Below are 10,935 nucleotides of genomic sequence, written 5' to 3'. Positions count from 1 at the left end.
CCTGAAGTTAAAAAAATAATGTGAATATGTTGAAGTCAAAAAAATGACAAGGAAACTGACAAAAATTGAGTTTTGGTTGCCCCTATTAAAAATAGGGAGCATATGGACTCATAATCTCTGCCCGGAGCTCCTATGGTAATCCTAATCTAATTTGGATATCATATATAAAAATAAATGTTTACCCAAAGTAAAACATTTCTTTGCAAACAGTCTTTTGTCTGTTGAATGTTTATATTAAACATAAATGTAATCAGATCTTCATAGTCTTATCACTAAAGCTTGTTTGGCAGAGAGAACTCTTAATACACTTCCCTTTTTCCCTTGAATATAGAATAATTGTATTATTATTTTCTGCCTTTTTACCAACAAGGAAGGTGGCAGCTATGTGCTCATACCTGTTTTGCTGGCTCGTGATTAAGGAGAATGCATAGCTCAGGTGCGGCTGAGACCTGTCAACTTGAAAAACTTGTTCCTCTAACTAGTCTCCACTTGGGTCTGGCTACCATCCTCCATACACTTGAAGTATCTCTCAAGGGAGGCCTGATGATCAGAGTTGGGATTTAGTGTTGACTTCAGCAGTGACCGGTTTCTTTCTTAAGTACCTTTTAAAGAGCTTTACATGGATTATTTAGTTCACAGCCTTGTGGAAACTTACTGGGAAAGAAGAAAAACTTTTCCTGCGGATTGTTTAAGTAACTACTGCTGCTGTTTTGTTTGCCAATTATGTCCTTGATGGAAAGATTTGTATAGTCCACCTGAACTGAGTTTTGGGAAGATATAAATGACTGGATGTGGAAATCTAGTTAGGAATATCTTGGCCTCCATCATTCATAATTGGAGGGCTTGTTTTAGAAGCTTGTCTCTCCTTGGAGATTGAAATGAGTATGAAATGAAACTGACATTCAAATGAAAGTGGAGCATCGGGGTCTACCAGTTTGAACATCTGGTATTATTTTGTGATATGCCGTGGTGGTGTTTGTGGTGCTTCTGCCCTCCTTGTCTGTCTGAAGATGACAAAGCAGCACTGGCCATTAACCGAGAGATTAATAGGATGCTTAAATTTCACAAGAGCAGAGATCGGAAAGAGTTGAAACTCTTGCTTCTGGGTAAGTGTCACTGATAATTACTGTGCAATTACTAATATTAGGCTGTACTTCATAAGGACCACTTCAAAAAGGTCACAGAAATAGAGGTAAGAAGACTACGGTGGAAGAGCTTTGCCACAGTCTACTTACCTTCATTACTGTTGAATAAATGATACAAAACATAGAATACATCTCTTACAGTAGCTTTTCATTTCATAGAAGGAGGCAGTGCCTTGATGCGGCATTTTCTCAGGTAATTGATTCACTGATTCATGAATGTTGGAGGAAAAAGAGGAAATATTTTTTGCTGTAGCATTCATTGGCGAGCTCCAAAGAATTTTAATATACTGTGTAGTAATGATAACAATGATGTCTATATAACAATTTACTTTTCCTTTTTTTTTTTACTTTTTTAGAAAAAAAAAACCCTAAACAGTCCCATTTAATTATAAAAAGCAGAACTTAGCGAGGAAAACATTTTTTACACTGATGATGGTATCAAATACATAACAAACAAAATAGCATGTACCGGTAGTAGATAAGGGTTTGTCTAAAACCCTTTTGTTCTTAATTTTACAATAGCAATGATTAAAACTCCCTTGTTTGTGATATTCTTCCTTTTATTTGAATGTTTGCAATCTTTAAGAATCTCTGCTGTAGATCATCTTTTATATCCTATTTGGTGAAACCATTGACACAGTAAGTAAGAAGAAATCTCTGTAACAGAATCTTAAATAGCAGTAAAAGCTTTCTGTCTAACACTGCAGAAACAAATCGGTCAGACATATGCTTTAATGTTTTTAAAATACACAGGGTTAACATTAAATACTACCACAAATGTATCTTTATGAGCAATAAATGTATCAAATTGTACTTTATACAAATACCTGTAGGTCTCAGATGGTTGTCTTCTTGACCTGACAACAGGTTAAGAATTAAAGCGGAACTAAACCTTCAAAATGCAAAAAACTTTCGATCAGACTGGGCCTTTATCAATTCCTTCTGGAATAAAATAATCTTTCCCACCTGATTACATTTTTAATTCACATTTACCTATCCTCACTCAGGGGCTACCTTTTTTGCTGGTCATTTTCCAGATGTTAAATTTTCAGCCGTCTTGATGGGCCAAGCTGAAATAATGTAGCTTCTGGGCATCCAGTTAATTTATTCCTGACAGCCCATGTGCAGCTCAGTGTACTCTAAGAAAAAAAGATTGCAAACAGGCTGAAACATATGTTTTATTGCAGAAGGGACATCTCCTGTCCCATCTGCATTAAAATCCTGCTTGCTTGCAATTTATAATTGCAGAACTAGTTCCAATTCAAGTTTATGTTGCCTCTGGCCAAAGTGTCATTGTCAGCTTGGTTTTATAAACCCAGAATCGATTTCCTAAAATCTTATATGGCTTATGTTTTAATCCTAGACCAAATCCATTCCAGGTTTGCTGGATCACCCATGTTCACCCATGATAGTCTATGTTCTCCAAATAGACTTGTAAAGCTTTAATAAATCCAACTGTATAAATTAACGCAGAAGCACTTGAAGTGAAGGGTGAGTCACAATGACAGGTAAACTATTGTCCAGTGTGAGGGTATCCATACATCTAAGATACCTAGGTGTATGTGAATGTAACAAAAACCCAGGGGATATACAAAGTGACTACAACTATAGGAACATGACAATCTATCATGACATTTTTTTACTGAGAATTAAAAAGGAATGTAAATAAAAAAAAAACAATAATGTTACATAAGTAGTTTCATTGTATTTTCACTTATGTTACAGAGGAGAGGAACACTGATTTAAAACCATTCTACAAATACAACTGTCACACCTGCTAGGAAAGTCATGTACAATGCAGTGTGTTGCACACAATTCATTTAGATGACAATGACATTGTTCTGTTATACTATTTAAGTGGGAAAAAATATATATCCTAGTAGGGTTTAAAGCTACATAACAAGCAGTAAAACGATCTTTAATAAAAAATTTCACTAACCTCTTTAGCTGCTCGTACTGTTCAGTGATTAATTTTCAAAGATTGCTAATATTTACAGAAACAACTCTAAGGTTGTTTTTAGTTATGCTTAGAGACTGTTCCATGCGTCTGGCAACCAAAAATGGGCCATGCGTTAGAATTAACAATGAGGCAATGCTCACTGCATACTTATGTTAGGGTGCTTTGCTTTGCATCAATGTGGAATGGTGTGTTTAAATTGAAGCAAAGCAAAGCTGAATCATCAATCATGCCCAATTTTGATTGAAGTTCATATATCCAGTGATTGCAGTAAATCTGAAGCATATGAAGACCTGACAGTTTAAGATAATAATTGGTGTCGTTAGAGGGCTGGCAAGACTCCAAGATTCTGTTGCAAAAGAAAACTTTAGTAAAAGAACCAAGGTTTTAGTGCCACTGTTGTGATTTTTGAAGATGAATTTATCTACAATACCAATATCTATCCAGGTAGATGAGGAATTGTCATAAAGTACTTTTGCATTTTGGTTTTAGGTACCCTTGTGTTGTGTCCTTGCTTTAAACATTTAAACACAGATCAATACAGCTTCACATACTGCACGTGAAAGGGCTTAGCCACAGCAATGGAAGTCTATTGGACACAAAAGTTCAGCTTCAAAGAATATGATGATCATTGCCACAATAAGTCATTTATGGAAAGCCTCAAGTGCAGTAGTCTTGTGATGTTAAAAGAAGTAAACCCAGCTACACAGATCTGTGCTAATGATAGAAGAGTGTTGAGTTGTTCTGGGATTGCTAACCTTTGACTTCTAATTTATTTCATGGGACATTTACATTGAAAACCTCAGTATCAGTGACAGCGACAATTACATACTTAGAAAGTGATTAGGGATAACAGTTGCTTTGAGACTATGGTCCTGATTTATTAAAACTCCAAGGCTGGAGAGAAGACACTTTGATCAGTGAAGCCGGCTGATCCAGCAAACCTGGAATGGATCTGGTCTAGGATTCAAAACATTTGCTAGCAAATTGCAAATGATTTTAAGAAATCTATTCCAGGTTTTCTGGATTACCCAGCTTCACTGAAGAAAGTGTATTCCCTCCAGCCTTGGAGAGCTTTAGTAAATCATGGCCTATATATTTTTTAATGTATATTAATGTTAAATATCAAGAGTTATATATCTTGTGTTAATATTTTAAAGCAAATTGCCCATTAGAGCACATTTTGCTAATTTTATTGGAACATTTATATAAATATCCTCAGTATGTGAATAGTGTGTGATAACCCCCATAAATTATAATATATAAATATTGTATAGACCGCTTGCAGAAAGCAATTGAAAAAAGAGTTTAAACCATAATATCCATGTAGTGCTACAATGATTCTGATATCCACATTTGGATGTATTCTCTATGTTAGTTACAGATTTCCATCACTTAACATTTATATGGTTTCAAGCTATTTAGACAATCTAAATATGTAATTGTTAGCTGTTTATGCAACTGGCATTTTACATCTAATTGGAGAGAGGAGTGGGATAGAAACTATATTCTGATGTCTAAATAGGAGTTTGTTCTAACCACCCACAAAATGCATGTACATTGAATCCTGTTTTTTACAGCAGATATAAAAATTAATGCACAATATAGCCTGTTTTTCTTTTTTGTTTTTTAAACTAGACTTTATAGTGCTTTTTGTATGTTTTTTTTCCAATATTTGTCATTAGTTCATTGTAATGGATTTTTGTGTGCTGCACTTCAAAGAATGCAATATGTCTACTAGTGGAAGTGGGATAGTTTGAGCGAATTTGCTTCTGATTTGGACCAGAGCTAATCCAATCTAGGATCAGAAACTCAAAATTTGGGCAATCTGATTTCTAATCTGACAATGCGATACAAGTCATTGACAGGTATATTAGGTCACAAGATAATGACAGTTGTCCTCATCTGACAACTGGATTGGCTGAGCCATACTTTACTTACCATATCAAAGCTAAAATACAAATTATGACTCAGAATTTTTGAAACTGGTTGGATTACTTAGCTTTAATCCAAATTGGATTTTTTTTGTGCTCTGAGCACCTCCTTTTCACCAGAAAAATCCTTTTGTGTTTACTGGACTCATAGACAACAATAGTATTTGCTGTGTCACTGATTTAAATGCATATCAGTGCAACTTCACATACTACATATGAATAAGAACTCCCATCTATATTTGTGGGATTCAGTTGCCTGAGGATTTTCACATTTCAGCTAGTCTGTAAAGTAAATGAGCCTGTACTAACTACACTTTTATAATCCTATAAACAACTTTCTTTCTTACAAGTTTTTTTTGTATCCATGTAACACTTCATAATTGTTGTAATTATGTAAAATGTGGTTGGTCGATTACTTTAGTTACTTTAGTAGTTTAGGAACAACTAGGAACTATAATGATAACCATGCAGCAGAGGCAAAAACAAGTTCACTACATTTCTGGTATTAACAGGTATTTATTTGCACTTACACGAACAGATAAAGAGATAAAATTATTTTACTGAAGTAAACTTTTGATTGCCCTTAGTATGCATAAATCCGACCAAGCGGAGTTAGCCTGCTTCATGTATTTGCAATGCTTCTGCAATTAGAAACAACTGATTTAATTACCATTTTACTGCTTCAAAAACCAGCAAATGCTTTTATAAAAACTTTTGTTTTGGCCTGTTTTCAGGTGGTGAGTACAGTTTTTTTTGACTAGAAGTGTCAGGGTTTCCCACAATACTATCAGTTGTAAGTTATGGCAGTCTGTATGTATACATTCTCCCAATCCTGGATAATAAAGCAGGATGGGGGGGCATGCGCTTGCATCATTAGACAGCATTCTGATAAATTTTTGAATATCTCATCATCAATTTTTCCAGGTTTTCCCCTTTGCCCACGGCATATTATTTTTATTATTATTAATAGTATTATTAATAATAAACAGTATTTATAAAGCACCAACATATTACATTATGCTGTACATTAAATTTGGGATGCAAATGACAGACAGATACAAACAATGACACAGGAGGAAGAGAGAACCCTGGCCAGAAGAGCTTACAATCTAAGAGGTGGGGGTAAAGTAGTACACAACAGGAGAGTCTAATTGTACATTTTGGTGACAGGTTGTTATACTTATAGTAATATATTCACATATATTGTTAAATACTGTCTGCATACACACTATTATACTTAAAATGTTAATTTAAAAATGTACTAGTAGAGGTGTACATAATTAAACATAATAATTGCATACTAATTAAATGTTAAGGAAATTTATGTAAAACTTTTGGTTTGGAATTATAATATTTAGGTTTGCCAAAAGTGTCTGTGTACACTTTTTAAGAACTAAACTCCAGAGAATAAGCTTATTAAACTTACTACACTTTTTGGCCATAGTACCAATCGTGCCAACCGCCCTCCCAATGGGACCTCTTGGGAGGGCTCTTCATCAACTCATAAGCATGCAGGGCATGTGATTAGTATTAGGTTCTACTGTACAAGGAAATAAAAAAACTAAATTCAAACTTTGTGTACTATTTTTCAGGAGTTTCTGTCACGTCAGGAGTTTCTGTCTAACATTGATCTGAAATTTCCACTGTAAATGGGACAGTTTGGGGAATTTTGTGCGTTTTAGATTATATAGGCTGTTTGGTGTATGTGTTTTGAACAATAAAGCATCAGATGATGTTTTTGTGATTGTGAAATATGGAAAATGTTCAAAGTAACTTGATTTAAAACTGGTAATTTGAGCAAACAAACTCGTTTTTTTCTTGACGTCTAGTTAACATTTCACAACAGGAAACACAGATGTATATTATTCTATTGGATTTTTACAAGAACATCCCCTATTAATTCACCCTTTTACTGCAAAAACAACTGACATTTTATAGTAGTCCTAATCACCTTGATAAGCTCAAACAATAATTTAAGGCCCAGGGCATGAATCAAATCAGGGTCCTTTTGGCTGAAATACTGGAGGTGCTCTGATAAGACCCACTTGATATTGAACAGATTATTCCTTTGTGTCTTTCAACTATTTAGATTTAAATCATAAATTGTGACATTTTGACATTTTAAAATTTGAAATAATGCACCATGAGCATTTTTATTTTCTGAGAAACAATGAAAGGAAAGATGTCGATGTGCAGAATGATAAGAAGAAAAGCAATGGGGGACATCTAGCTAAAAAGATAGATAATTGCAGATGAAAGGAATATTTAGAATGGATAATATATCTTACAATAATTAGTAAGTCACATCATTTCATTATCACACTGCAGAATAATTTTAAAGTAAAGAAGGAATAATGAAGGAACAAAATGGAAGTGGAGTGTTTATTTACTGAAGGATGTAAAGAAACTAAAAGTAACTGTAGCTGTACTATTAGTAGTTCAGATTCAGGCTTAATATAGGTCCTAGGTCATGGCAAACATGATTACCTTTACAGTAAGCTGAGACAGACTGAGGATCAAGTCAGAGGTAAGTGAGGGTACATTCCTAGAGACATTAGGTGTCCACAAAGACAAGTATGTAAAAGAGGGCCAGCTAAGTTAAAAGAATATTCTTATAACCTCTCAACTAATCTCAGCAGCACCGCTAAAGGCTTGGATTTCATGAAGGGGGGTAGGGGAACATCAGGTTTGCATATAAACAAAATATGAAGCTGATTTTTTTGGCAATTTAGTGATCATTATAAGAAAGTCCTGGAAGGATGCTATATTGGTTACTTCTTAACGTTGTTCCATTGTCAGTTCAGTAGGTATGTATCAGTGGAGTACAGAATATTGTCAAAAGAAGATACTGTGGCAAATTATACATTTGAATCTTATGGGTATTTTTGCATTTCAGTGTTATTTACAAATTGTTTGTGACATCGCATTGTAAGGTATTTCCTTGACAAATTGAAGTACTACCAAAGGTGACTGCATAATATTTAGGTAAGCATCACAGCCTAGGACAGTGTTCCTCAAAGTTTAGGTCTTCATAACACTTAGGTGAAAATTATACTATAAAATACCATAATTATTTACATTATTGTTATCTGTGAAAGTAAAAAAATGCTTTAGTTTGTATTTTGTGCTAGTTTGTCTAAAGTGGAACTATAACAAAAAGACAAGTAACTTAGCTTTATAGGTGGAAAGCAGTTGATCCCTCTGCAAAGTTAGTCGACACTGTCCGGTGCTGTCCAGTCTTCCTTCTTTACCCCAGCACAAGCTGGACACCAGGCATCGTCATCCTCTTCCCTCTTCTTCCTGTGCTTCCAGAAATTGTAAAAACAATTGCCAATCTCACTTAACATGTGTTTTTTGCAGTAGAAGAATGCTCCTTCTGTGCATGCCAAAAGGTTATCTACCCTTTTCTCTAAAGTAAAAGACATGATAATATGTCCTCTTTACAGTGAACCCAAATCTATGAGCATAAAAACAAATACATTTTAGCTTACCAGTCCTTGGATGTGATGGGTGCTCATCAGTATGTGGCAGACTCCCACAGGTTCTCAGGTCAGACGAGACTAAAAACCTATTTCAATATCTTTGTTAGTTTGTTGTGATTTGTGTCTTTACTTCAGTAATGTGTCTATACAATTTGTTGGTATAAACTAGTTGTATCATCAACCACAATAAAATATATTGTTAAAAAAAAAAATCAGTTAACCCCTCTACTACATTGTAGATCAAGGCCAATGTCGATGTTTGTTTTGTTCACTTTCATACCCTCACATGACTGTAGGAAGGAAAAATTACTTAAAGCATGCCAACTGCAGGTCAAAAGTAGGTGAACTTTAGGTTAACTGCACCTGCAGGTCTGAATGATCTCAGAAACCTTTAGACTAATGTCAAAAACGTGGTGCATGTCTATCAAAATCTGTCAACATAGACCCTGAAAGGTATTGTACAATAGAAACTACAAAAGCACACCTGAAACATCTTCCTTTTGTCACAGTTCATTGGCAGTTCATAAACATGTTTCTCTTTCTCATGCAGCTTTTGAGCATAACTATACCAGGAAACAGATAGAGGAGAATGTGTTTTGTGTGCATGACCCTAGGATCAGCTAGAAAATCTTAAAAGTCATCTGCACTGGTACAGTTCTGCAAGACTTGATATATTACAGCTCATCTAGCTTGTTTTGTCAGAGTCAGCCTGTAAAATGTTTGAGGGACTGAGCCTTACATAAAAATGTAAATTCACGGCACAGTAATCGGGAAGTTGGAAATCAAGAATTGAAACAGTGAACCCTAAGGGGAAGTGAATATCAGACTTCATACATAAATATTTTATATTAAAAAATTGTCATATCGTCTAAGTGGTTAGAGACATCCCTACATTTATAAAGATGCAACTGTGTGACACATTGCTCACACAATGATCACATTTATTGGTCCCAGACTCATAACTTTTTTCTTTTGAAATCTTGCCACAGAGATAAGTCAATAGAAACATTTATCCAATATTACGTTATCTTAAAGTGGAACTATATAAAAAAACTAAACAATTGTGACCAGGCAGGTCCTTTATTGCAGAAGGGACAGGCAATATACCTTGTGCAATGAAATAACCTTACTTACTTGATAGCAGTTATTCAATTGCACTCACCTATCCTCACTTTAGCATGGCCACCACCATCTTTACCAGAAATTTGTCTGTGTATGTGTGAAAGTTCATTCTGTTCCCGCAGCCCTGGGAGATCCCCATCTCTGATCTTTCTTTATTAATCTGCCATGGACAGCTGCACTGTAATTTGTGTCAACATCCAAATCTCTCTAAAGTATCCCTTATAAAAACCTAGGACTTTTAAGGCATCTTTTTAATCAAACACGTCTTTCATATATTTCATAAAACTATAATTTATTCAAACATTGAAAATTAGAAAATTTACATATCAAAAATCAGTGATACACGTTCAATGGTTTTTCAGTCTCAATTATGACACGTTTCACAGCTTCCTCAGGAACTTTAGGACTGATTGCAAAGTTGATAAAAATAATGTATTTCAGTCACTAAAAAAAAACAAATGATTCAGCTGCTGTTTAACATGGTAGTGGCAGACCTCCTGATGGAGCCAGGTGAACAGTGTTTATACATGTACACAGCCCTTAATTAATTTTTATTATCTTTCTAAATGAATATTAGGGGTGATTTCATTCCACACCTCCTAACTTGTCTCCTGGGAGGTAACTGAATAGTTCAGAGTGGAACTATAGTTTCACTTTAGGTTCAGTAAAAATATACATTGTTTTTTTTTACAGATAATACCTTTAAATCATATACATTTATTCACTATTAATCATTTAAATTGCAATATTGTGATGCATTCTTTTGACATCTAAGTGTTCTTCACCTACAGTTATATTACATAGTTACATAGTAGGTTAGGTTGAAAAAAAGACATAAGTCCATCAAGTTCAACCACTAGGGAAATAAACAAATCCCAGATATAAAACCCTATATAAGACATAATTGGTCTAGAGGAGGGCAAAAAAAAAAATCCTGGCACAACACTGTTCCAGTTTAAAAAGTTTTTCTGCAAAGTCAAGAAAACACGTAAAAGTGACTCTATTACTTGTTAAATTCTTTTTTTAACACTATTAACTGGTGTAACTGTGGATCTGGGTAAAGAGAATAGAAGTTTTGAAGAGTAGTATGTTTTGTAGAATGATCGTAGATTTTTTAATAACTTTACAACCTTTTTTGCCCAATTGCTGAACAATAATTGTATCAACCCAGATTAAAATTTGTATTCCCAAAGTATGGAAAATGGAGGATGAATAACTACAGACTGCATTTATATATATTTTGATAATATTTTAATGCTTTCTTGTGTCTTTAAGCTGTGGTAGGAATGTATTTT

The 10,935-nt window shown here is 34.4% G+C and overlaps 1 protein-coding gene across 1 annotated transcript in view; it reads left to right on the top strand.

Annotated features, from left to right (window-relative positions):
• The first annotated feature begins 424 nt into the window (after window positions 1-424).
• GNA15 (G protein subunit alpha 15) overlaps window positions 425-10,935 on the top strand; it is a 36,321-nt gene continuing 25,810 nt past the window's right edge. Inside the window, exon 1 of the mRNA XM_072404727.1 lies at window positions 425-1,106. Coding sequence (XP_072260828.1) covers window positions 962-1,106 — 145 coding nt within the window. The 5' untranslated portion in view covers window positions 425-961. The remainder of the gene's footprint in view (window positions 1,107-10,935) is intronic.

The sequence above is a fragment of the Pyxicephalus adspersus genome, chromosome 3 (assembly GCF_032062135.1).
Source record: "Pyxicephalus adspersus chromosome 3, UCB_Pads_2.0, whole genome shotgun sequence".
NCBI classification, from domain to species: domain Eukaryota; kingdom Metazoa; phylum Chordata; class Amphibia; order Anura; family Pyxicephalidae; genus Pyxicephalus; species Pyxicephalus adspersus.
Note: the sequence above shows the minus strand (reverse complement) of the source record. Positions and strands in the feature narration are given on the sequence as shown.